The 27,155-nt window shown below is 39.3% G+C and overlaps 3 protein-coding genes across 4 annotated transcripts in view; all 3 read left to right on the top strand.

Annotated features, from left to right (window-relative positions):
• LOC137658334 (cuticle protein AMP4-like) overlaps positions 1 to 12,334 on the top strand; it is a 28,109-nt gene extending 15,775 nt beyond the window's left edge. Inside the window, exons 1-3 of one of the 2 annotated variants that reach the window (XM_068393003.1) lie at positions 11,126 to 11,237; positions 11,620 to 11,849; positions 12,026 to 12,334. In XM_068393003.1, the coding sequence (XP_068249104.1) occupies positions 11,193 to 11,237; positions 11,620 to 11,849; positions 12,026 to 12,218 (468 nt within the window). In that variant the 5' untranslated portion in view covers positions 11,126 to 11,192 and the 3' untranslated portion in view covers positions 12,219 to 12,334. Of the gene's footprint in view, positions 1 to 11,125; positions 11,238 to 11,619; positions 11,850 to 12,025 lie in introns of those variants that run through there. The other variant, XM_068393006.1, reaches the window with a different exon arrangement.
• Positions 12,335 to 17,082: 4,748 nt separating this feature from the next.
• Positions 17,083 to 18,258, top strand: LOC137658755 (cuticle protein AMP4-like). Its single transcript, XM_068393782.1, has 3 exons — positions 17,083 to 17,179; positions 17,560 to 17,789; positions 17,978 to 18,258. The coding sequence occupies exons 1-3, from the start codon at positions 17,135 to 17,137 to the stop codon at positions 18,168 to 18,170; spliced, it is 468 nt and encodes a 155-aa protein (XP_068249883.1). The 5' UTR covers positions 17,083 to 17,134; the 3' UTR covers positions 18,171 to 18,258.
• Positions 18,259 to 23,182: 4,924 nt separating this feature from the next.
• LOC137658758 (cuticle protein AMP4-like) lies at positions 23,183 to 24,542 on the top strand. Its single transcript, XM_068393787.1, has 3 exons — positions 23,183 to 23,237; positions 23,622 to 23,845; positions 24,072 to 24,542. Exons 1-3 carry the CDS (start codon positions 23,229 to 23,231, stop codon positions 24,259 to 24,261), a joined length of 423 nt encoding a protein of 140 aa, XP_068249888.1. The 5' UTR covers positions 23,183 to 23,228; the 3' UTR covers positions 24,262 to 24,542.
• The last annotated feature ends 2,613 nt before the right edge of the window (positions 24,543 to 27,155 follow it).

Raw genomic sequence — 27,155 nt, 5'->3', positions numbered from 1 at the left:
CTTAATAACCCCAGCCTTCCTTAATAACCCCAGCTTCCCTTAGTAATCAAAGCATTCTTTATTAACCCCAGCCTTCCTTAGTAACCCCAGCCTTCCTTAGTAACCCTAGTCTTCCTCATTAACCCCAGCCTTCCTTATTAACCCCAGCCTTCCTTAGTAACCCCTGCCTTCCTTTGTAACCCCAGCTTTCCTCAGTAACCCCAGCCTTCCTTAATAACCCCAGCCTTCCTTAATAACCCCAGCCTTCCTTAATAACCCCAGCTTCCCTTAGTAATCAAAGCATTCTTTATTAACCCCAGCCTTCCTTAGTAACCCCAGCCTTCCTTAGTAACCCTAGTCTTCCTCATTAACCCCAGCCTTCCTTATTAACCCCAGCCTTCCTTATTAACCCCAGTCTTCTTCTGTAACCCCAGCTTTTCTTAGAAACCCAAGCCTTCCTCTATAACCCCAGCCCTCCTTAGTAACCTCAGCCTTCCTCTGTAACCCAAGCTTCCCATAGTACCCCCAGCTTCCCTTAGTAACCTCAGCTTTCCTCTGTAACCCCAACCTTCCTTAGTAACCCCAGCCTTCCTATGTAACCCTAGCCTTCCTTAGTAACCCCAGTTTCCCTTAGTAACCCTAGCCTTCCTTATTAACCCCAGTTTCCCTTAGTAACCCTAGCCTTCCTTATTAACCCCAGCCTTCCTTATCAACCCCAGCCTTCCTCTGTAACCCCAGCCCTCCTTAGTAACACCAGCCATCCTCTGTAACTCCAGCTTCCCTTAGTAACCCAAGCCTTCCTTAGTAACGCCAGCCTTCCTTAGTAACGCCAGGCTGCCTCTGTAACCCCAGCCTTCCTCAGTAACCCCAGCCTTCCTCTGTAACCCCAGCTTCCCTTAGTAATCAAAGCCATCCTTAGTAACCCCAGCCTTCGTTATCAACCCCAGCCTTCTTCTGTAACCCCAGCTTTTCTTAGTAACCCAAGCCTTCCTCTGTAACCTCAGCCTTCCTCTGTAACCCAAGCTTCTCATAGTAACCCCAGGCTTCTTAGTAACCCCAGCTTCCCTTAGTAACCCCAGTCTTCCTCACCAACCCCAGCCTTTCTCAATAAGCCCAGGTAAGTCCCCCGTATGTTGTGACGTGGGTTAACATCTGCTCCGAAGGAAGCCATTTCTCTTTCAGGGCACTTGTAAAGGTCAGAGATTCTGGAGCAGTTCATCTTTGATATTTAAATCTAGTTCAAATGATTTAACTGGTATTACGTAGTTTTTTTTATCATTGCATGGGTTATGTAAGTGTTAACACACACACATATACACGCACACGTAAACTATCGATAGTCCGAATTAATGATTTTCCCAATTTAGCGTAATTTATGTCTCTATTGGAATCTTAGATTAACTGGCTTAATCAAATACAGAATATTAGAAGAACAACGTAAAAAAGCACATGTATGTGCATTTGTTTACACGTGAACCAAACATGTGTGTAACGTGTGATCTCTCTTTCTTCCCTCATATTGACTTAGTGAAATTAAACTTGTTCCTACGTTTGAAATATTACTTTGCTCTACTTCACTTCGCTTTCCTGGTCCTGTCACACAGGGGAACTATGTGCCCTTCATAACTTACATGATCTGTTTAATGTATATATTCTTAGGTAATTATCGAACCACTTAGAAAACAAGAAAGTCTTCAGTTTCTTCTCTAAAGCCTTAAAATTTTAAAGGTTGTCCATTAATGGCGGAGACCAGGAACAGGACAATGTCCTTTAGTCTGACCATAAATACATATGTTAAGCAACCAAGCTGGAACAGGGAGAGCCAGCCAATGGCTGCTAATGACTCAAAAAGTATAGGTATATGCTTATGCAAATCTCCCATTCTCAGCTCACAAGGATATTGAGGTTGCAGACACTACTAGAGCTCGAACTCCCGTCCAATAGATTACAAGGCGGGGACGTTTCCGATATCATTATTATTATTATCATTATTATTATAATAATTATTATTATTATTATTATTATTATTATCATTACAAGCTAAGCTACAACCCTAGTTGAAAAAGCAAGATGCTAGAAGCTCAAGGGGTAGAACAGGGAAAAATAGCCGAGTGAGGAAAGGAAATATGGAAATATATAAACGATTTGAGAATAAATGAATAATTAAAATAAAATATTTTAAAAACATTAACAACATCCAAACAGATATTTCATAAATAAACTATAAAAAGACTTATGTCAGCCTGTTAGAAAAAAAAAAAAAAAGTTGCTGCGAGTTTGAACTTTCGAAGTTCTACCGATTGCCTGAGGGTACACTCATGCACACTATTCTATCTTGTTTCTCTTCCTCTTGTTATTTTCAAGTTTTTATAGTTTATATATGAAAGATTTATTTGAATGTTCTTATTGTTCCTAAACTTCTCCTGTAGTTTTTCCTAATTTCCTTTCCTCACTGGGAAAGGAAATTGGAGCCCTTGGGCTTTTAGCATTCCGGTTTACCAACTAGGGTTGTAGCTTAGCAAGTAATAATGATAATAGGAAGAGCATTCCACGGCTTGGTCACAAGTGCAATAAAACTTCTAGAAAACTGTGAGGTATTGAGCTACCACCAACCTGTGCACTGACACTAGTAAACATAGAAACACTTTTTTTTTTTCATCTTCAAACACTAGAGGGCCTTCACCCCCACCCCCCTCCTCTCTGTTATCCCCTCCAATTACCCAAGTAGACCTACTGAATGGCAACATGAAACCATTGTTCTCTAGTCTTGGGTAGTACCATAGCCTGTGTACCATAGCCTTCCACTGTATTGGGTTAAAGTTCTATTGCTTGTGGGTACACTTGGGCACACTATTCTATCTAATTTCGCCTCCTCTTGTTTTGTTCAAGTTTGTATAGTTTATATGTGAAATATTTATTGCAGTGTTCTTACTGTTCTTAAAATATTTGTTTCCTTTCCTCACTGGGCTATTTTCCCTGTTGGGGCCCCTGGGCTTATAGCATCCTGCTTTCCCAACTAGGGTTGTAGCTTAGCAAGTAATAATAATAATAATAATAATAATAATAGAGAACAATGTCCTCCTTCTCCTTTCCTCACTGGGCTATTTTTCCTGTTGGAGCCCTTGAGCTCATGGCATCCTGCGTCTCCAACAAGGCTTGTAGCTTAGCAAGTAATAATAATAATAATAATAATAATAATAATAACATTACTATCTCTGAACGGTGCACAAGTAAAGTTATACTGAACAAAAGCAAAAAGTGATATTTAAATAGTCACTAATTAAAACCTATATCAATGCAGAATTAAGTTGACTTCTATGTCAGTGAATTCTTTTTCAGTCATTTGAAGATAACAGTAAATGGTTCTTCTATTATGATTGTTTTCAGTATTTCAATAAATGACACAGAAACTTGTTATACAGGTAAAAAAAGACAAGACACAATGGTGGGCTAAGAAAATGTGAATAAGTACAACTATTCTCAATTTTTTTTTCTTTTTTTTTTTACTGAGGCACATTTGCACTGACTCGCAGGGGTGCCCTTTTAGCTCGGGAAAGTTTCCTGCTAGCTGATTGGTTGAACAAAATAATTCTACCCAATCAGCTGGTAGGAAACTTTTCCGAGCTAAAAGGGCACCCTTGCTAGTAAGCACAAATGACTCACAGGGGTGCCCTTTTAGCTCGGAAAAGTTTCCTGTTAGCTGATTGGTTGAACAAAATAATTCTAACCAATCAGCTGGCAGGAAACTTTTCCGAGCTAAAAGGGCACCCTTGCTAGTAAGCACGAATGCGCCTCATTAAAAAAAAAAAAAAAAAAAAAAAAAAAAAAAAGAAGAGAGATTTAGTATAGGCTTCTGGATTCAATGGGAATTGTCTAGATTCCTTCATTGGGAGTTTATGAAGTTTCTACAAAACCCGTAGAACTTACTACAATCCCAAATTACTGACTAATTTATGGAACATATATTGAAATGTAAATTTCTATGTGAACTAGTTAGAGCCTGAATCCTAGCAACTGTCCGTAGTTTCAAATTCTTTGTGGAACCCTACTAAATTTTTCATGTCCTGTGGGACCTGACTGCATATTCAAAACACACTAGATACACTCAAATATAGTAAACATTTAAGTAATTCATCCTTAGCCAACTTAAGAACTGATTTAATTTCTAACTCTCCCCAAGGACTGAAAACATTCCTCAACATTTCTGACAACGGACTAAAGTCCTATTGCTCACGAATAGCTGAATGTAATCCTGAAGTTATCTGATATCTCAGTCCCTAGGATTTTCAATGAGGTGTGGAGAGAATTCTTAAGAAGCAAATAACTTTGCAGGATTGAAATAAATTACCTCCTCACATTGAAGCCAAATCCAGGACATCTGCTGGGTCACTTGTCATTTGCCAGAATCCGTGGAAGTTTGGTAAAACCAACGTAAAGTAAACATTGTGTATTTGTCTCTACAAGACATAGAGGAAATAGAAAAATAGAAAATAGATAAAGAGAAAAAAGATAAAGAGGAAATAGAAAACAGTAGATAAAGAAGAAATAGATAAAGAGGAAATAGAAAACACTAGATAGAGAAGAAATAGAAAATACTAGATAAAGATGAAATAGAAAATAGTAGATAAAGAGGAAATAGAAAACAGTAGATAAACATAAGAAAGAAAACACCAGATTAATTGGAAAGAGAAAACACTACATAGAGAAGAAATAAAACATAATAGATAAAGAGGAAATAGAAAACAGTAGATAAAGAGGGAATAGAAAACAGTAGATAAAGATGAAACAGAAAACACTAGATAAAGAGGTAATGCCTCCAATCCTTTTGAAGAAATTGTCTGGAAACTCCCAAGGTTCCAAAGATCTATTGATAATTGGCCAAAGAACAAAGACTTTCTTATTATTATTATTATTATTATTAGCTAAGCTACACTCCTATTTAGAAAAGCAAGATGCTATAAGCCAAATGGCTCCAACAAGGAAAAATAGCCCAGTGAGGAAAGGAAATAAGGAAATGAATAAACGATATGAGAAGTAATGAACAATTAATAAAATATCTTAAAAACAGTAACGTCAAGACAGATATATCACATATAGACTATATAGACTATAAAGAGACTTATGTCAGCCTGTTCAACATAGAAACATTTGCTGTAAGTTTGAACTCTTAAAGTTCCACCGATTCAACTACCCGATTAAGAATATCATTCCACAACTTGGTCACAGCTGGAATAAAACTTCCAGAATACTGTGTAGTATTGAACCTCATGTTGGAGAAGGCCTGTCTATTAGAATTAACTGGTTAAAGTCCTGGAATTTCATGGGAACTAGCCTACTCACAGATAAAATTCCCTAGCCATTTTGGAGAGTCTTAAGACTTTATTGGAATTGCGAAATTCCCAAAACTTAGTAGGTACTAGTTAGTGTTCGAAAACTTTCTGGAAGCCAGCTAGTCTCGAGACTGCTTGTATATTGCATAAGACTCCTGAATCACTAACTAAAGACTCAAAGGCTCAAAGGACATTTTCAAGACTTAAGAATCCATTCCAATTAACAAAACTTAAGACTAAATCCTACAGACTGACAGATTCTGGGAGCTCGTACAAATCAGAAGCCATGAAACCTGAAATTCCAAACTTCCTAAAAATGGGTCATTGTAAAAGTTTTCTTTAGAAACTGTTTGAGAAATAAATTTCACGGGGAACTTTTGAAGCTTCGAAGTTTCCCCTGAAATAAATAGAATTAGGAACTAATTTTCTTAAAAACTCTTCTAAAGAACCATTGGATAAAACACCATCTCTCTTCCCGATGAGATAGAAAATATAGAAGAAGAATTAATGCCGATGATGACTGAAGTTAAGTCTGTTGGGGACTAGATATGTAACCTGTTGTTCTGAATGTTTAGGTTGAGTGAAATAAATCTATTACTATATGTATAAGAAAGGCGATAAAAATAACAATAAAACATCAATAATAATAATAATAATGATAATAATAATAATAATAATAATAATAATGATAAAAATAATAATAATGATTGTATTGTACCAACCGTGTTTCACACAATTGTGACCCCGGAAGTCGACTCGCTCCCACTGCCTTCCACCCCCACCTCCCTCGCCCCTCCATCGTTGGTACTATGACGGAGACTACATCAGTTGGCGCCGCGGCCGACCCATTGAAACTTTCACCGTTCGCCACCGGAGAGGCGTTTGCTTGGTTTCAACGCACTGAAGTCCACTTTCGTATCAGGGGCGTGACTCGCTTAACCACCAAAGCGGATTATGTTCTCGCGGCGATACCCGAGGACACCTTCCCAGAAATATCCGACTGGCTTTGTGAACAAGGAGACACCCCAATAGCGTATGACGCCCTCAAATCATACCTTCTGCAGCAGTACTCGCCGTCGCCAGCCGCCCGTATAGCAAAGCTTTTTCAGCTCTCGCAACAACTGTTGGGGGACCAAAGGGCTTCGCTTGCCCTCAGGGAAATGACCAGTATCGCTCGCCTTCAACCTGCCGCAGACGGCTCTCCTCGTAAGGTGAACCTACTCCGTGCCCTTTGGATACGCCGTTTACCTGAACCTGTACGCGCTGCCATACCCGATGTCGATAGTTTACCCATAAAGGACTTGATGACTAAAGCCGACGCCCTTATGGACAGCCACTTCAAGACCTCCATCAACGCCTCCACCCCTGACGACGAGGATGCCTATTCAACGTCAACCGAAGCTGACATGAATGCCGTAGGACATACACGCCTACCCCGTGACGTGCCGAAGCGGCGACACAGCCGCCCACCACCCACCAATCGCTCGCGCCCCAACGAACGACTTCTACAGCCACTTACTACCTCCCATCCGCCGCAGTTTTGCTACAACCACTTCAGATTCGGGGCAACCGTGAAGAAATGTGCCAAAGATTGTCAGTGGCCAAAAAACGTGTAAGCAGGCCATCACTTGTGGCGGTGGCCTCCCATGTTTCTAATCTGTTCTTTTTACAGGATGCAGGAACGGGCGAGCGATTTTTGGTAGACACGGGTGCTTGTCGTTCTCTTTTGCCAAGGAAACTCTTCAAGGCACAACGTAGTCTGTCTACATCTGCCGACGTCCGCTTGGTAGCTGCCAACGGATCTGCGATACCCACCTACGGTTACGAGAACCTCACATTATCGTTCGGAAATGGTAAATTCAATTGGAAGTTTCTCGTTGCTGACGTCACAATGCCAATCCTCGGTGCGGATTTCCTCTCTCATTTCCACCTTCTGGTCGATGTCGCCCACCGAAGATTGGTCAACGCAGACTCGTACTTGTCGACACCTCTTCAACCCGCCCCCTCTAACCTCGCTCTCCACATCAGCGCACCCACGGATGCCTACGCCCACCTCCTCACGTCATACCTGGAAGTCTTCCGTCCAGACCTTCGCCAAACGCCCACGGTTCCTGCCAAGCACGGTATTTATCACCATATCAAGACAACGGGACCCCCAGTCTTCGCAAAATTCAGACGTCTGGCACCGAAACGATTGGCAGCCGCCAAACAGACGTTCGCCGATATGGAGAAAATGGGCCTTTGCCAAAAGGCCTCCAGCCCATGGTCGTCACCCTTACACATCGTTCTGAAGAAAGACGGCTCCCTCCGTCCGTGTGGGGATTACAGGCGCCTGAACATGCAAACAGAACCGGATCACTACCCCCTCCCAAACATTGCCGATGTAACCTCCTACCTGCACAAAGCGAAGGTTTTCTCTACGCTTGACATCCTGAAGGGGTATTATCAGGTGCCTATGAACCCAGAAGACATCCCCAAGACCGCCATCACCACTCCGTTTGGCACATACACCTTCAATTACTCTTGTTTGGCCTTCGTAATGCTGGGGCCACGTTTCAACGTCTCATGGATGGCATCTTAGGGGACCTCCCTTTCTGTGTATGTTATGTGGACGACATACTTGTGTTCTCCTCCTCAAAAGAGGAACACCTCCGTCACCTGCGCATCGTACTCGACCGCCTGCAACAAAACGGCCTTGTAGTTCGGTACGACAAGTGTACCTTTGGCGCCAACGAAGTGTCGTTCGTAAGGCACCGTATCACTCCTGAAGGAGTCCATCCCCTCCCTGAGAAGGTAGCAGCCGTTCAGAATTTCCCCGCGCCCTCGACCGTCAAAGCTCTGCAGGAATTCTTGGGCATGATCAACTATTATCACCGTTTTCTGCCAGCCATTGCCGCCACTCTTGCTCCCCTCTACGCCTCCCTCAAGGGCAAGCCAAAGGACCTGAAGTGGGGTCCCCTTCAAGAAGCAGCCTTCTGCAATGCAAAGAAGGCCCTATCAACTGCTGCGGCTCTCACTTTTCCTATCCCACACGCCCTTCTCCTTCTCTCCACCGATGCCAGCGACGTCGCTATTGGTGCAGTGCTCGAGCAGGTGGTCAAAGGCTCGCCCCGCCCATTGGCCTTCTTCAGCAGAAAACTGTCCAAGGCAGAATCGGGTTATTCTACCTTCGATCGAGAATTGCTGGCGGTGCACTTGGCTGTCCGTCACTTTCGCCATTTCTTAGAAGGTACGCCCTTCGTCATTCGCACAGACCACATGCCTCTGGTGCACGCCTTCACTCGACAGTCTGACGCCTGGTCCGCCCGTCAACGCCGACATCTCTCCGCCGTGGCTGAATACAATTGCACCCTCCAATACGTCCCTGGGAAAATGAATCCCGTTGCCGATGCCCTGTCAAGAAACACGTTGGCTGCCGTTCAACTGGGATTGGATTACAACGCCCTGGCTGCAGCCCAACGACAGGATCCAGAGTATCAAGTTTGTAGGACATCCTGCACGTCCCTCTGTTGGGAGGATTTTCCCCTCGAAGACTCCAACACCACCCTCCTCTGTGACGTCAGTACTGGTAGACCGCTACCTTGGATTCCTGCTCCCATGCGCCGACAGGTGTTTGATCTCATCCACGGCCTTTCACATCCCTCGTGCCGTTCTACTGCACAGCTGCTGAAGGCAAAGTTCATTTGGCACGGCATTTCTAAGGATGCTAAGGATTGGGTCCGTGCCTGTACTTCTTGCCAAACTTCCAAAGTACATCGACACACGGATTCAGGAGTGGGCACCTTTCCTCAACCTCAGCGTCGTTTCGCACACATTCACGTCGACGTTGTAGGCCCCCTACCCACATCACAAGGACATCGTTACCTGTTTACCGTCATCGACCGCTCCACTCGTTGGCCTGAAGCCATTCCCATGGAAACTGCAACGTCCTTACTCTCTGGATGGATTTCAAGATTCGGTATCCCTGAGCATATTACTTCTGACAGGGGAACCATTTTCACCTCTCAATTATGGACGTCATTAGCGAATCTGCTGGGCATCACCCTACATCAGACAACGGCCTACAACCCCGCTGCCAATGGAATGGTTGAACGTTTTCATCGCACCCTCAAAGCAGCTTTGATGTCCCGCTGCAAGGATTGCAACTGGTTTACTCAGCTTCCCTGGGTCCTCCTTGGACTAAGGACCACTCCTAAAGACGCCCTCGACGTCTCGGCAGCCGAAATGGTGTATGGCGACCCGTTGGTCGTCCCTGCCGAATTTTTTCCTTCTATAACCTCCTCCGACGATCTCCAGCGCATACGTTACGTCGTGGAAAAATTTACTCCGTGCCGCCAGACTTACAAGCCCCCAGCGAAGCATCACATACCAACGGACTTGCACTCTGCAACGCACGTCTTCCTGCGCAACGACACCAGCAAGCCACCACTAACGCCCCCTTACACGGGCCCTTTCCTTGTGATCCGACGCAGTCCGAAAGCATTCCTCCTAAACATTTGGGGCAAAGAAGACTGGGTCTCCATTGATCGTCTAAAACCTGCTTATCTTCTGCCAGATGACCCGCCTACAGTTCGCCTCTCTAGATCAGGGTGCCCTATTTAACATGTACAGTATGTCATTTTTAGGGGGGGAGCCATGTACCAACCGTGTTTCACACAATTGTACATAATTCCTTTTGTATATATTATGCTTGTATCTTCGCTCTTCCCTCGCACTAAAACGAACATGAAAATTCATGTCTGGTTTTTCCTCTGTGATATTGTCTGTCTTGTGAACTTATCATGTCCTGTTGCCTTGAGGTTTTGCATATAAGGAGAGTGTTCCACAATAATATAACTCAGTCGTTTCCAATCTGCCTTTGAGTTCACACCCTTACTCGGCGCCGTCACAGTATCTTTTAAGAAACTTATATTACTCTGTTAAAAAACACGAGAGAGAGAGAGAGAGAGAGAGAGAGAGAGAGAGAGAGAGAGAGAGAGAGAGAGAGAGAGAGAGAGAGTAAAATAAAAGATACAGAGCCAAGAAAAACAACTGAAATAAAAAATGATTATTATAGGATATTTCAAATGGAACAGAGAGAGAGAGAGAGAGAGAGAGAGAGAGAGAGAGAGAGAGAGAGAGAGAGAGAGAGAGAGAGAGAGAGAGAAATAAACTTCTGTACTCTTCTAAGAAAAAAAACATCGGATGAAACATCATCTCACCTCCGGAAGAGATAGAAAAAATAGAAGAAGAATTGTTACTGATGTTCACTGAAGCATGACTGAAGATGTTACCTGAAGAGAAGTCTGTTGGAGACTGGATTTTGTAACGTAATTTTTCTTAGAAAAATTTGGATCAAAATCTTTAAGAGGAACTAATAAAATCCGTTGTTATTTAGATGATATAAGAGCAACACCGAACACAATTTATCTAAAAACAACGACAATAATATCGAAACTACTATTACTACTACGACTACTAATACAAATGATAATAACAATAATAATACCTTTTCAGATATGTGCACTAATCTGTAAAATGAATTATCCGAACATGAAACAAACTGAATAAAGCAAGGGGAGAGAGAGAGAGAGAGAGAGAGAGAGAGAGAGAGAGAGAGAGAGAGAGAGAGAGAGAGAGAGAGAGAGAGAGAGAGTATCTCCTTAATGTCCACTTTCAAGTCATTATCTCCTTTCACTTTTAATATACTCAACACAAAAATGAGAAAAAAGATGAAAATAAAACTGCCAGACGAACTCTAGCGATGATCTAGAATTCTAGATCATCTGCAGGCGACGAGGTCATCCAAACGACCTGTTGCAACGCCCCTGCATAGAGACAGGTTCTGAAAGGTGACCTTGTGTCAAGTGACCCTCCTCTCGTATATAAAGCAGTCGGAGGCAGATGCTTCTCACAGACGAACCTCGAACACTTAACGACATGAAGACCGTGAGTTAATACAAGAGGAGTTTGAATATTCCTTTTCTGGTATTCTACATTCTTATAATAATGTCTTTATGGTTAATTGAAGAATACTACAGGTGGATTTGCTTAGATTTATGTTATACAAAAATACATAGCAGATCCTTTTGATTATTTTTTGATAATTGGAATATTTAAGAAGGTTTCAAATGTTTGATAACTCCTGATAGGAAGTTGAACTTTTGAATTTTTCAAAACAACAACTTTTAGTATTTTCTAATCTCAAAATACCGGAGTTTTAGAAAACAAATATGGAATTGTTTACGCCTAAAACTTTGACACTTCGCTGGAAGGAATTTTTCGCTAAATAAATTTCAATTCAGTCTTTGAAAACTTCGCAAATTTTCAGGCCGTATTTTTCACCGTATTGGCTTTGGCCTCAGCTGCCCCAGTTCCCGAAAAGTTAGCCGATGCAGGAGGGGCTGCCCCACTTCCAATTGCTATCGTCCGACAAGTACAGGTCAACCCAGACGCCCTCGGAGCCCACAGCTCCGACTTCGAATCCGCCAATGGAATCATCTTCCAGTTCTCTGGATCCGAGGGAGTCCTCGGTGGAGCCAACATGATCGGATCTTACAGGTTGGTTTATTTAAGAAGCCTTTGACATCCGTTATTCCACAACACTGACATCAATATGTATTATAACATTTGATAAACATTTGATAATGTTAATACCAATTTTTTTTTTATATAATATATTATATTAAGAATATTCTAACTGAACTGAACTTAATCAAACTTTCTAAATCCCGCAGTTACCCACAAGAAGATGGAACCTTAGCTTCAGTCTCCTTTGTGGCCGACGAGAACGGATTCCAGCCCCAGTCCTCGTTGTTGCCAGTGGCTCCAGCCTTCCCCCACCCAATCCCACAGTTCGTCCTCGACCAGATCGAGTTCGCCCGTCTTGAGGACGAGCGCAGAGCGAGAGAAGGAGTAACTGAAGCCTAAGGCCTACAAAAATGTTTTAATTTAAGGCGTGTTTTGTTTCTTATAAGTTACGTGTTTAAGTTTCCCATCCTCCAAAACTCCTGATCTTTGTCATGTAATCCTTTAAAGAATAAATGAAAATAGAAATCTTGAGTTTTTATTTGGACTTTTGATAAAATCTATATAATGTTCAACAGATTTGTTTATAATTATAAACAAACTTCAGAAAAAAAAGTTTGGTAATTTGTTATTCACAATAAAAGTAACAAGAAAATTGGATTTGCAATGAAAACAGCGAGAATATCATAACAAAAATAGAATAATTCAAAAGTATTCTAGTACTCAATATAGTTCTTAAAATATAAACTAGGATTTGCCATTAAAAAGGAGAATGAACAGTAAAAAGAGTCTAAGATTTAAATGTCAATTATTGGTAATATCTGTTCACATTTTGACAAAATCATTTCTAAAAGTACTGCTTGATACATTCTACAAGTAAGTTACGAAGAAATAAAGGTACAAATGGCCACAAAATGAAACTGAAAGTAAATCAGGTCATGAGATGTAATCATCAACAAAAAGGGTAAATATTCACCTCTATATTAGCCCTAGTAAACATAGAAACCTTCTTGTTCCTCCATTAACAAAAGCATGAAACCTTATCTCACTCACCCGGTGGGCATATTAGCAAAATCTGGAACGATTTGTCCGCGGTAATAGAGGCAAGTTTCCAAACATTTAATAGTAACCCACTCGGATGGAGTTTATAGCACATTCATGTATCGCTTGCTAAATAGAGGAGCAATGAGATAATGTTTGATTGTGAACGGAGTAAAGGCCCGGTCACACCGCCCGAACGTTGCTGGAGCGTCCCTGGAGCGGTGAAAAAAATTCATAAAACACTGAATATCCAAAGGTGTTTTAAGTAAACTGAAAACTAAACCGGGTTATTGATCTTAAGAATTATTTATTCCTTGCTAAGGCTCTTAACAGGATACGACCGGAATCTAGTTGTAAGCAATGGTGATTGGAACGCTCCAGCAACGTTCGGGCGGTGTGACCGGGCCTTAAGCAACAGCGAAGTGAAGACCATTTGAAGGACGTCATGTAAAGTGATCTGCAAACAAGTAGTATGGAGTAGGTGAAACATCATTGGTTGGCAATATCTGCCGTCACTGAGCAAGCTACGACAGTGATTGGCTCTAATTTCGTCTAGGGAGCAAGCTATTGGCTCTAGTTTCGTCTTGGGACAAACCGTTCCAGACTTTGCTAAAATTACCCCATGGGCAATTCCTCCCTCTGTAACCACCTTTACCAAGGCAGCCCTATGAAGCCATGTTCCTACTCACAGCATACCCAATATCGCTGAATGATGCACAGTTATAATGAAAAAAGGAAAAAACTGATCATGGAAACGTCTATCAAAATAGCAAGAAAGTGACATACAGTATGTGTCTATTAATTATTGACCATTCATTCAAAAAGAAAAGTTAATATTATGGTAATAAGTGTTTTGAAACTGACCATTTCCAACTCCAGTTAAATAATTCAAAGCTAGTTATAAAGGTGGAGAATTCTGAGTACCATGATAGAAAATATGATGCAAAGCCTTACATATATAATTCAGCTTATGAAAATGTGGTAAGAGTCATTGGAGTGAAATAGATATGGAAGATTTAATAATAGCTGCCTATATTTCCTCACTGGGAACTTACTGAGTTTGTACATGACCTTTAAAACTTACTACAATCCTAATTTACTAAATTACTTAGTGATTTTGAAGTTTCCATTGCAAAGGAATTTTTCTAAAGATTTAACGGGAACTAACTAGATTTTTAAGCATAGGAACTATCTATGGTGGACGTCTGTGGAAACTTAAATTCATAAAGTTCCCTTTGGCCCGATAAACTATTCAAACCATACTGGAAAATATGAGAATACTGGAGACACTCAAAGATAGTAAACATCTCAGGGGACTAACAATAATCCTAAGTTAGGGTTGTGGTGGCCGATGTGGTAACATCCCTGACTTGTGAACTCCAGACTGGGGTTCGAGTCACGCTCAGACTCGTTCCTTTCATTAGTCGCTGCAACGTTACCAACCTTGTGAGCTAAGGATGGGGGTTGGGAGGAGGAGCATATAGATCCATTGGCTGAGTCATCAGCAGCTATTGCCTGGCCCTCCTTGGTCCTAACTTAAGTGGAGAGGGGACTTGGGGGCTGATCATACGTATATATGGTCAGTCTCTAGGGCATTGTCCTGCTTGATAGGGCAATGTCACTGTCCCTTACCTCTGCCATTCGTGAGTGGCATTTAAACCCTTAAAGTGTCTTTAGGAAACCACAGGAATCTTAATCTTCTATGGGAATTGGGCAAGAAATGAATCTTGTTAAGCATATGTCTACATTCCTTAAGCTAGCCTAAGAATTCAATTACTTCCCACAAGTTATAAAAACTGTAAGAATTGTTAAAATTTTTGGAAAATTGTTGTAATTCATATAAGTCATTAGCAGGTACGTGTAATCCTGTAGCATTCTAAGGACTAAATCCATAGGATTCTATATGAAACCGACTGAATTAATAGAAATACAAAGATTTCGATATCTAAGTAAGCTACGAAGACCCCTTAAGAGGTTCATCAGATGAACTGGATTTGTTAAGCTTTTCTGTGAACTGACAAAAGACTAACTATAATCGCCGTAATGATTACAGCGGACATAAGCCCCACCCCCTGCGGACATCATAGCCAATCACGTTGCCTCCCACGTGAGCAGTGGCCAGAGACATGATTAGATATGACGTCATCAAGGAGTAAAGCTTATTTCACCCGGAATTTTTGCGGTAGTGCCATAGCCTCTACATCATGGCCTTCCACTGATCCATACAAGATAGAGTTTCAAGAATACCAGGAACAGGGAACGCATCTTTTAATATTAAAATTTTAATATTCTCCAAAGATGACAGGTAAGTACGAACTGAGAGGCAACACTTATAAAGCACTGAGAGGTAACACATAAAAAGCACTGAGAAGCAACACTTACAGTGTTCTATCTTATTTCTCTTCCTCTTATTTTGTTGAAGTTTTTATAGTTATATATAAAAGATTTAATTTAATGCTGTTACTGTTCTTAAAATATTTTATTTTGATTATTTATTCTCTTGTAGTTTATCTATTTCCCTGTTTGAGCCCTTGGGCTTATATTATGTTACTTCTCCAACTAGGGCTTAAGGGCATACATAAACATTAGGAATAGAATTCGCTGTACAAAAATAAATTACTTCCTCATATATGAGCCGAACCCAGGACCAGAGGTTGGTCACTGGTCACTTGTGAGTCTTTCAAGAAGTTTAGAAAATCTATCTAGTTAATGTTGTTTGTAATTACCAAGTAGAGAAACACCTCGTCCCTAGCTCACTCAAGAGGTATTAACCTGCAACGCAGATGTTTAGTTAAAATTCTTCATGAATTTATTAAAGTTTCAGGATTTTCTGGAAATAGTTGAAGTTCCTGGGATTTTCTGGTACCTGTCTAAATTTCCAAAACTTTCTGATAATTAGTCAAGTTATCAAGAGACTTTCATAATTGGTTAAAGGCCTAAGATATTGTGGCATGTGGTCAGGCCAAAGGACACTTTTATGATCCCACAATTTCCGGAAAAATGGTCAAGGTGTTAATACCTTTTAGAACTATCCAAAGAATCATGACTCTCTGGGTTAAAGTACCAACTTTTTACATAGTTAGCCAAAGTGTTGCATTTTCTGAAGGCTGACAGAAAGTCCAAAATGTTTATAAGACTGGTTAGATGGCACTAGACTTTTTGTGGACTGATAGAATTCCCAAGACATTTTGGAGAAGGGCCAAAGCCCCATGACTTTTCGTGGACAGATGACAAGTCAAAATACTTTTTGTGATGAAGCTCGAGCCTCAGGACTTTCTGGGCAATGGCCAAAAGTTCCAAGACTTTCTGTCAGTTAGCCAAAGTTCCCTGACTTTCTGATAATTGATCAAAGTCACAAGACTTTGTGACAATCAGCCAAAGTCACATAACTTTCTGATAAGTTATCAAAGTCACAAGACTTTTTGACAATTAGCCAAAGTCACAAGACTTTTTGACAATCAGCCAAAGTCACATAACTTTCTGATAACTGATCATGGTTTTAAGATTTTTTAACAACTAGCCAAAGTCAAACAACTTTCTGATGACTGACCAAAGTCTCAAGACTTTGACAACTAGGAAAAGTTAAACAACTTTCTTGAGACTGATCAAAGTCTAAAGACTGCTTAAATATTATAATAAAGTCCTGAAACACTAACCAAAGACTTATGACTCCATGAACAGACTCAGTTCTAAAAATCTTCCAGAATTGATAAAAAATGTCCAAGAATCGTAGATATAGCTAAATTGTACAGACAGACAGGGATTGGTGAAATCCTTAAGATTGTAGATGTTGACCATAATCTTAAGTCTCCATAAAAACATTTTCTTTTAGGCTTCCTGAGAACTTGGCCATTCTGGAAGTTTTCTTTGGAAAATGTTTTAGGTTTGAATTTCAAATGGAAATGTTGAAGTCTCGAAGTTACCTCGAGATTAACGAAGTTACTAAACTTCCACGAAGACTAAGTGAGAGAGAGAGAGAGAGAGAGAGAGAGAGAGAGAGAGAGAGAGAGAGAGAGAGAGAGAGAGATAGTATCTATTTAATGTCCACTTTCAAGTCATTATCTCCTTTCACTTTTAATATACTCAACATAGAATTAAGAAAAATATGAAAATATAACTGCCAGACGAACTCTAGCGATGATCTAGAGTTCTAGATCATCTGCAGGCGACGAGGTCATCTTAACGACCTGTTGCAACGCCCCTGCATAGAGACAGGTTCTGAAAGGTGACCTTGTGTCAAGTGACCCTCCTCTGGTATATAAAGCAGTCGGAGGCAGATGCTTCTCACAGACGAACCTCGAACACTTAACGACATGAAGACCGTGAGTTAATACAAGAGGAGTTTGAATATTCCTTTTCTGGTATTCTATATTCTTATGATAATGTCTTTATGGTTAATTGAAGAATACTACAGGTGGATTTGCTTAGATTTATCTTATACAAAAATACACTGCAGATTCTTTTGATTATTCTTTGATAATTGGAATATTTAAGAAGGTTTCAAATGTTGGATGACATCTGATAGGAAGTTGAACTTTTGAATTTTTCAAAATAATAAGTTTTAGTATTTTCTAATCTTAAAATGCCAGAGTTTTAAAAACAAATATGGAATTGTTTACACCTAAAACTTTGACACTTTTCGTTGGAAGGAATTTCTCACTAAATAAATTTTAATTCAGTCTTTGAAAACTAAAATTTTCAGGCCGTATTCTTCACCGTATTGGCTTTGGCCACAGCTGCCCCAGCTCCCGAAAAGTTAGCCGTTGCAGGAGGGGCTGCCCCACTTCCAATTGCCATCGTCCGACAAGTACAGGTCAACCCAGACGCCCTCGGAGCCCACAGCTCCGACTTCGAATCCGCCAATGGCATCGTCTTCCAGTTCTCTGGATCCGAGGGAGTCCTCGGTGGAGCCAACATGATTGGATCTTACAGGTTGGTTTGTTTAAGAAGCCTTTGACATCCGTTATTTCACAACACTGACATCAATATGTATTAGAGCAATTGATAAACAACTTTTAATGTTAATGTAAAAAATTCCCTTTGCCTCTATATTAAGAATATTCTAATTGTTGACATCAAGAAATGTAACTAAACATAATCGAACTTTTACAATCCCGTAGTTACCCCCAAGAAGATGGAACCTTAGCTGAGGTCTCCTTCGTGGCCGACGAGAACGGATTCCAGCCCCAGTCCTCGTTGTTGCCAGTGGCTCCAGCCTTCCCCCACCCAATCCCACAGTTCGTCCTCGACCAGATCGAGTTCGCCCGTCTCGAGGACGAGCGCAGAGCGAAAGAAGGAATAACTGAAGCCTAAGTTCTACAAAAATGTTTTAGTTTAAGACGCGTTTTGTTTCTTTGAAGTTACGTGTTTAAGTTTCCCGTCCTCCAAAACTCCTGATCTGTGTCATGTGATCCTTTTTCGAATAAATGAAAATAAGAATTTTGAATTTTTATTTGGACTTTTGATAAAATCTATATAATGTTCAACAGATTTGTTTATAATTATAAACAAATTGTTCAGAAAAAATAGTTTGGTAATTTGTTATTCACCATAAAAGTAACAAGAAAATTAGATGTGCAATGAAAACAGCGAGAATATTATAATAAAGATAAAATAATTACTGGTAATATCTGTTTACATTTTGAAAAAATCATTTCTAAAAGTACTGCTTGATACATTCTACAAGTAAATTAAGAATAAATATTGATAATGAATAGAAAAATAAAGGTACAAATAACCACATAATGAATACTAGGAAGTAAATCAGGACATAAGATGTAATTATCAACAAAAAGGGTAAATATTTACCTGTATATTAGCCCTAGTAAACATAGAAACCTTCTCGTTCCTCCATTAACAAAAGCATAAAACTTTATCTTCACTCACCCGGTGGGCATATCAGCAAAATCTAGAATGATTTGTCCCGTGATAAAATTTGAGCCAATCATAGGGTAATATCACTTAGTAGAGGCAAGTTTCCAGACATTTAATTGTAACCCAATCGGATGGAGTTTATAGCACATTTATGTATAGCTTGCTAAATAGAGGAGCAATGAGATAATGTTTGATTGCGAACGGAGTAAGCCACAGCGAAGCGAAGACCATTTGAAGGATGCCATATAAAATGATCTGGAAAGAGGCAGAAAGTAGTATAGGGTAGGTGAAACAATCACTGATTGGCATTATCTGCCGTCGCTGAGCAAGCTACCACAGTGCTTGGCTCTAGTTTCGTCCCAGGACAAACCGTTCCAGACTTGGCTAAAATGAACTAGGGGCACTTCGTCCCTCTGTAACCACCTTTACCAAGGCAGCACTATGAAGCCATGTTCCTACTCACAGCATACCCAATATCGCTGAATGATGCACAGTAAAGTTATAATGAAAAAAAAGGCAAAAACTGATCATGGAAACGTCTATCAAAATAGCAAGAAAGTGACTTACAGTATGTTTCTATCAATTCTTGGTCAGTCATTCGAAAAGAAAAGTTAATATTATGGTAATAAGTGTTTTTAAACTGACCATTTCCAATTCCAGTTAAATAATTCAAAGCTAGTTATAAAGGTTGAGAATTTTGAGTACCATGATAGAAGACATGACGCAAAGCCTTACATATATAACTCAGCTTATGAAAATGTGGTAAGAGTCCTTGGAGTGAAATAGATATGGAAGATTTAATAATAACTACCTATATTTCCTCACTGGGAACTTACTATGTTTCTATAAGACCTTTAAAACTTACTACAATCCTAATTTACTAAATTACTTAGTGATCTTGAAGCCTCCATTGGAAAGAAAATTTCTCAAGATTTAACGGGAACTAACTAGATTTTTAAGCATAGTAATTATCTAGGGTGGAAATCTGTGGAAACATGAATTCAAAAAGGTCCTTGTGACCTGATAAAACTATTTAAACCTTACTGGAAAATATAAGAATACTGAAGACACTCAAAGATAGTCAACATCTAAGGAAACTAACAATATTCCGAAGTTAGTGGTGTGGCAGTCGATGTGGTAACATCACTGACTGGTGAACTCCAGACTGGGGTTCGAGTCCCGCTCAAACTCGTTCCTTTCTTTGGTCACTGCAACCTTACTATCCTTGTGAGGTAAGGATTAAGGATTGGGGGGGGGGGGCGGAGGTTGGGGGAAGCATATAGGTCTATCTGCTGAGTCATGAGCAGCTATTGCCTGGTCGTCCTTGGTCCTAGCTTAGGTGGAGAGTGGGCTTGGACACTGATCATATGTATATGGTCAGTCTCTAGGGCATTGCCCTGCTTTATAGGGCAATGTCACTGTCCCTTACCTCTGCCATTCATGAGTGGCCTTTAAACCCTTTAAGTGTCTTTAGGAAACCACAAGAATATTAATCTTCTATGGGATTTGGTCAAGTAATGAAACCTGTTTAGCATATGTATAAATTCTTTAAGCTAACCTAAGAATTGAATTACTTCCTACAAGTTTTAAAAACTGTAAGAATTATTCATATTTTTGGAAACTTATTGTAATTCATATAAAGACATTAGCAGGTACATGTAATCCTGTAGCATTCTAAGGACTAAATCCATAGGATTCTTTATGAAACCGACTGATTCAATAGAAATACAAAGATTTCGATAACCAAGTAAGCTACTAAGACCTTTTAAGAGGTTTATTAGATGAACTAGATTTGTTAAGCTTTTCTGTGAGCTGACAAAAGACTAACTATAATCGCCGTAATGATTACAGCGGACATAAGCCCCACCCCCTGCGGACATCATAGCCAATCACGTTGCCTCCCACGTTAGCAGTGGCCAGAGACATGATTAGATATGACGTCATCAAGGAGTAAGGCTTATTTCGCCCGGAATATTTGCGGTGACTATAGATACAGGCATAAGGCTTAAGGTTACAAATAAACATTAGGAATAGAATTAGCTGTACAGAAATAGATTATTTCCTCATATAGGAGCCGAACCTAGGACCAGAGGTTGATCACTGGTCACTTGTGAGTCTTTCAAGAAGTTTAGAAAATCTATCTAGTTAGTGATATTTGTAATTTCAAAGTAGAAAAACACCTCGTCCCTAGCTCACTCAAGATGTATTAGGTTTAGCCTTTCTGCGAGGCAGATGTTTAATTAAAATTCTTCATGAATTTATTAAAGTTCCAGGATTTTCTGGAAACAGTTGAAGATCCTATGCTTTTCTGGTACCTGTCTAAATTTCCAAAACTTTCTGATAATTAGTCAAGTTATCAAGAGGCTTTCATAATTGGTTAAGGTCCTAAGATATTGTGGCAAGTGGTCAGGCCAAAGGACACTTTTATGATCCCACAATTTTCTGATAAATGGTCAAGGTGTCAATACCTTTTGGAAGTATCCAAAGAATCATGACTCTCTGGGGACTGGTTAAAGTACCAACTTTTTTCATAGCCAAAGTGTTGCGTCTTTCTGAAGACCGACAGAAAGTCCAAAATGTTTATAAGACTGGTCAGATGCAACAAGACTTTTTATGGACTGGTAAAATTCCCAAGACATTTTGGAGAGCGGCCAAAGTCCCATGACTTTCCGTGCACAGATGACAATTCAAAATACTTTTTATGATGAAGCTCAAGCCTCAGGACTTTCTGGCGAATGGCCAAAAGTTCCAAGTCTTTCTGTCAGATAGCCAAAGTTCCCCCAGTTTCTGATGAGTGATCAAAGTCAAAAGACTTTTTGACATTCAGCCAAAGTCGCAAGACTTTTTGACATTCAGCCAAAGTCGCAAGACTTGCTGACAATCAGTCAAAGTTACATCACTTTCTGATAACTGATCAAAGTCTCACGAATTTTTGACAACTAACCAGGGTCACCTAATTTTCTGATGACTGATCAAAGTTTCAAGGTGATAACTAGCCAAAGTAACATTTCTTTCTGACAACTGATCAAAGTCATAAGATATTTTGACGACTAGCCAAAGTCACATAACTTTCTTAAGACTGATCAAAGTCTCAAGACTTTTTGATAACTAGCCAAAGTCACACAACTTTCTCGAGACCTATCAAAGTCTAAAGAATTTTGGACAACTAGCCAAAGTCACATAACGTTCTGATAACTGATCAAAGTTTATAAGACTTTTTGACAACTAGCCAAAGTCACATAACTTTCTTGAGACGCCTCAAAGTCTCAAGTCTTTTTGGCAATTAGCCAAAGTCACATAACTTTCTGATAACTGATCAAAGTCTAAAGATTGTTTTGAAAACAAGCCAAAGTCACACAATTTTCTTATAACTGATCACTCTCAAGACTTTGACAACTAGTAAAAGTTACATAACATTCTTGAGACTGATCAAAGTCTAAAGACTGCTTGAATATTATAAAGAACTCCTTTAACACGAAACAAAGACTCCACGAACAGACTCCGTTCTAAGAATCGTCCAGAATTGATAAAAAAAAAAAAAGTCCAAGAATCCTAGATATAGCTAAATTGTGCAGACAGACAGGGATTGATAAAATCCTTAAGATTGTAGATATTGACCATAAGCTCCGGTCTCCATAAAAAAGAGAAAATATTTTTTAGGCTTCCTGAAAACTTGGCCATTCTGGAAGTTTTCTTTGGAAAATGTTTTAGGCTTGAGTTTCAAATGGAAATGTTGAAGTCTCGAAGTTACCTTGAGATTAACGAAGTTGCTAAACTTCCATGAAGACTAAGTGAGAGAGAGAGAGAGAGAGAGAGAGAGAGAGAGAGAGAGAGAGAGAGAGATTCACTGCTGAACTCTTCCAAAAAAACATTGGATAAAACATCTTCTCACTTCCGGAAGTGATAGAAAAAATAAAAGAAGAATTGACACTGAAGTTCACTGAAGCATGACAGAAGATGTTACCTGAAGAGAAGCCGATTGGAGACTGGATTTTGTAACGTAATGTTCCTATTGTTTAGCAGTAATTAAATAAATTTGTTATTATTTGGATGGCAGAGGAGCAAAAACAAAAACACCATCAACAACAATAAAAATAATAAAAATATTCGTACCTTTTCAAGATTCTTATATCAATATGTTAAAGAAACCAGCATACAAAATAATGAGTAGAAAAGAGAGAGAGAGAGAGAGAGAGAGAGAGAGAGAGAGAGAGAGAGAGAGAGAGAGAGAGAGAGAGAGAGAGAGAGACTGATCCCTCCTTTCACCTAACATACCCAATATCAACACGAATAAAAAATACAATAAAAGTTGAAATAACTGCAATGAAGATCTAGATCATCTCCTGCAGAAAGCGAGGTCACCTAATTGACCTGTTGCAACGCCCCTGCAAAGAGATAGGTCCTGAAAGGTGACCTTGTTTTAAGGGATCCTCCTTTGGTATATAAAGCAGTCGGAAGCAGGTGCTTCTCACAGACGAACCTCGAACACTTATCGACATGAATATCGTGAGTTGCTCCGAGAAGGATTTGCTAAAATTAGTTTTCTATTTCTTGGATTTTATGATTATATAGTAGAATTTATGATTTATCGGGAAATACTATAAATAAAGAGATTTTCTAAAGATTTACTTTTTAGGATTACATATTGAGTTCTGCTGAATATATGTAAATCTTCAGAACATTTAGTAGGATAGTAGGATGTGAATATTTTTAAATTATTATGAAAGTCAAATAATTCAATTTTGACATTCTTCTGATACCACTTAGGCATCAATGTCTTTGCATAAAAACCTGAAATTATTCAAAACTAAAACGCGTCTAATTTTTATAAGGATTGATTTGTCTTCAAATAAATTACGATCGAAAGTTTAAACCTTCCAAAATTTCCAGGCAATCATCCTCACTGTATTGGCTTTGGCCTCAGCTGCCCCAGCACCCGAAAAACTAGCAGGAGGGGCTGCCCCTCTGCCCATCGCAATCGTTCGACAAGTACAGGTCAACCCAGACGCCCTCGGAGCCCACAGCTCCGACTTCGAATCCGCCAACGGCATCGTCTTCCAGTTCTCTGGATCCGAGGGAGTCCTCGGTGGAGCCAACATGATTGGATCTTACAGGTGAGTTACAGATGGAATCAGAACTGATAATACTCTATTTTTCACATAGAGTTCAAACATAGTTTCACTAATGATGTCCTTAAGAATTTTGGTAGTAAAGCCAATAATTCTATTTGGATCTACATAATAAACATTATAGTACTCTATTTATATCAACGAGTCATATTGCCTTTATCACTTCTTTAAAAGATCGAAGGATATTAAGTCCTATCTCGTTTTCTTCCAGTTACCCACAAGAAGATGGAACCTTAGCTTCAGTCTCCTTCGTGGCCGACGAAAACGGATTCCAGCCCCAGTCCTCGTTGTTGCCAGTGGCTCCAGCCTTCCCCCACCCAATCCCACAGTTCGTCCTCGACCAGATCGAGTTCGCCCGTCTCCAGAAGGAGAGACAGGAACGAGAGGGAGTCAGAGCGTAAACGATTATCCTGGAGGAAATTTTTAAATATATTTTATCCTACGAAAATGGTCCGTTAGTTTAAGTTTGTTGTTTGACCTAATATATGAATAAATTATTAATGTTATTAAGTATTTTTCTCTAAACTACCTACTTGCTTTTTATCTGTTACTTAAGGGCGAAAAAAAAAACCAATAGTACTTAGGAAACTTTGGAAAAGTAGAAGAATATTATAACTAACTGGAATTTATTCAAAATAACATCTATGTAAATTAATGCAACATTGAGAAACGCTGGACGATTCACTACTGTATTTTTAATAAATCATTTAAATAAATTATATAAATCACAATTATCTTCAGTCAAATATCCCACCCCTCGTCCTTTTCCTAACTACAACACGGCAGTTTGGGCAAGTTTTGGGATATTGTGCTTTCCGAGTTGTTGCCTCTCAGCGTGGCAGTATAGAAGTATATATATATATATATATATATATATATATATATATATATATATATATATATATATATATATATAAATATATATATACAGTATATAGATATATATATATATACAGTATATATATATATATATATATATATATATATATATATATATATATATATATATATATATATATATATATATATATGTATATACTGTATATATATATACATATACTATATATATATATATATATATATATATACGTATACATATATATATATACATATATGTGTGTGTATGTATATTCTCAGTCACTTACTCTTTATTATATAGAGAAAGTAAAGTCCTACATGTGTGACTCTTCCCCACCAATGGAATATTTATGAACCAAAATTACCATAAAAGGGTAAACTTATTTTTAGGGGAATTTAAATTGTTAGATTTTTCAAATGAAGTTCTGAATTTCCTTAGACATACAGATTTACTAACTGTTAAAGTATTTAGAAATCAGAATGTGATCAAAATATGTGATAGAAATTATGATATACTATAGAAAGTGCTGAATCGAAGCTATAGATTGCTAGCAACCATGTCTTCAACACTTTTAGTTTAGTATAAGTAGTAAATTGGTCAGGGCACCAGCCATCCGTTGCGATACTACCGCTAGAGAGTTATGGGGTCTTTTGACTGGCCAGACAGTACTACATTGGATCCTTCTCTCTGGTTACGGTTCATTTTTCCTTTGCTTACACACATACACGGCGAATAGTCTGGACTATTCCTTACATATTCTCCTCTGTCCTCATACACCTGACAACACTGAGATTACCAAACAATTCTTCTCCCAAGGGATTACTGCACTGTAATTGTTCAGTGGCCACTTTCCTCTTAGTAAGGGTAGAAGACTCTTTAGCTATGGTAAGCAGATCATCTAGGAGTACTCCAAAATCAAATCATTGTTCTCTAGTCTTGGGTAATGCCATAGCCTCTGTACCATTGTCTTCCACTGTCTTGGGTTAGAGTTCTCTTACTTGAAGGTACACTCGGGCACATTATTCTATCTCAATATTATCATTAGTTTTTTTCATATGTTTAAAGGTCACTTATGAATGGCAGAGTCAAGTAACATTGGCAAAGCCCTAGAGACTAACAGTATATGCAGTAGATGTCCATCCAAGCTAGGACCAGAGAGGGGCAGGAACTGGTTGCTGATGACTCACCGGGTATACCAATAGGCTCCCCCCAAACACCTCCATCCTTAGCTTACAGGGATGGTGAGTTTGCAGACACTATAAAAACCCATCGAACTTGAGTTCTATCAGGCTTGGACCAAGGAGGGTCACCCAATGGGTGCTGATAACTCAGCATGTAAACCTATAGACTCCCCCAAACACCCTTATCCCTAGCTCACAAGTATGCTGAGGTTGCAGACACTACCAGAAACTATTGAGCTAGAGTTCTATTAAACTAGGACCAGGGAAGGCTAGGCAATGGCTACTGAAGATTCAGCAGTAAGATCTATAGTATCCCCTAAACACGCCATCCCCTGCTCTCAGGGATGGTGAGGTTGCAGACACTACAAGAAACTATCGAACTTGAGCGGGACTCGAACCCCGGCTACTCGTCAGGCAGCAACATTTGCAATAGGTTACGACAACCTTTGGTATGGGTCATTTTTTTTCAATCATGTCCATCAATATTGTCAATAATTAAAAGAAAACGACAGATGAGGGCTACCAAGAATACTAGATTTCTCGTGAATAATCAAATATTTAAATATAAACACATATATATTTATAAAAATTAGATAGAATTATGTGATGTGACTTTATTAAGTACTGACATTACTAATCAAAATCATATGATTGACAACTAGCCAAAGTCACATAGCTTTCTGATAACTAATCAAAGTCTAAAGATTTTTTGACAACAAGCCAAAGTCACATAAATTTCTAATAACTGATAAAAATCACAAGACTCTTTGACAACTAGGAAAAGTTACATAACCTTCTTGAGACTGATCAAAGTCTAAAGACTGTTCGAATATTATAAAGCACTCCTGAAATACTAACCAAAGACACTAAGACTCCATGAACAGACTCAGTTCTAAGAATCTTCCAGAATTGATAAAAGACGTCCAAGAATCCTAGATATAGCTAAATTGTACAGACAGACATGGATTGATAAAATCCTTAAGATTGTAGCTGTTGACCACAATCTCAAGTCTCCATAAAACCATTAGTTTTTAGGCTTCCTGAAAACTTGGCCATTCTGAAAGTTTTCTTTGGAAAATGTTTTAGGCTTGAAGTCTCGAAGTTATCTTGAGATTAACGAAGTTACTAAACTTCCACGAAGACTAGAGAGAGAGAGAGAGAGAGAGAGAGAGAGAGAGAGAGAGAGAGAGAGAGAGAGAGAGAGAGAGAGAGAGAGAGAGAATACCTGCTGAACTCTTCCAAAGAAACATCGGAT

This window comes from Palaemon carinicauda, chromosome 19 (genome assembly GCF_036898095.1).
Source record: "Palaemon carinicauda isolate YSFRI2023 chromosome 19, ASM3689809v2, whole genome shotgun sequence".
In the NCBI taxonomy this organism is placed as follows: Eukaryota; Metazoa; Arthropoda; class Malacostraca; order Decapoda; family Palaemonidae; genus Palaemon; species Palaemon carinicauda.
The sequence above is the reverse complement of the archived record's forward strand: the minus strand, read 5'-3'. Positions and strand labels throughout refer to the sequence as shown.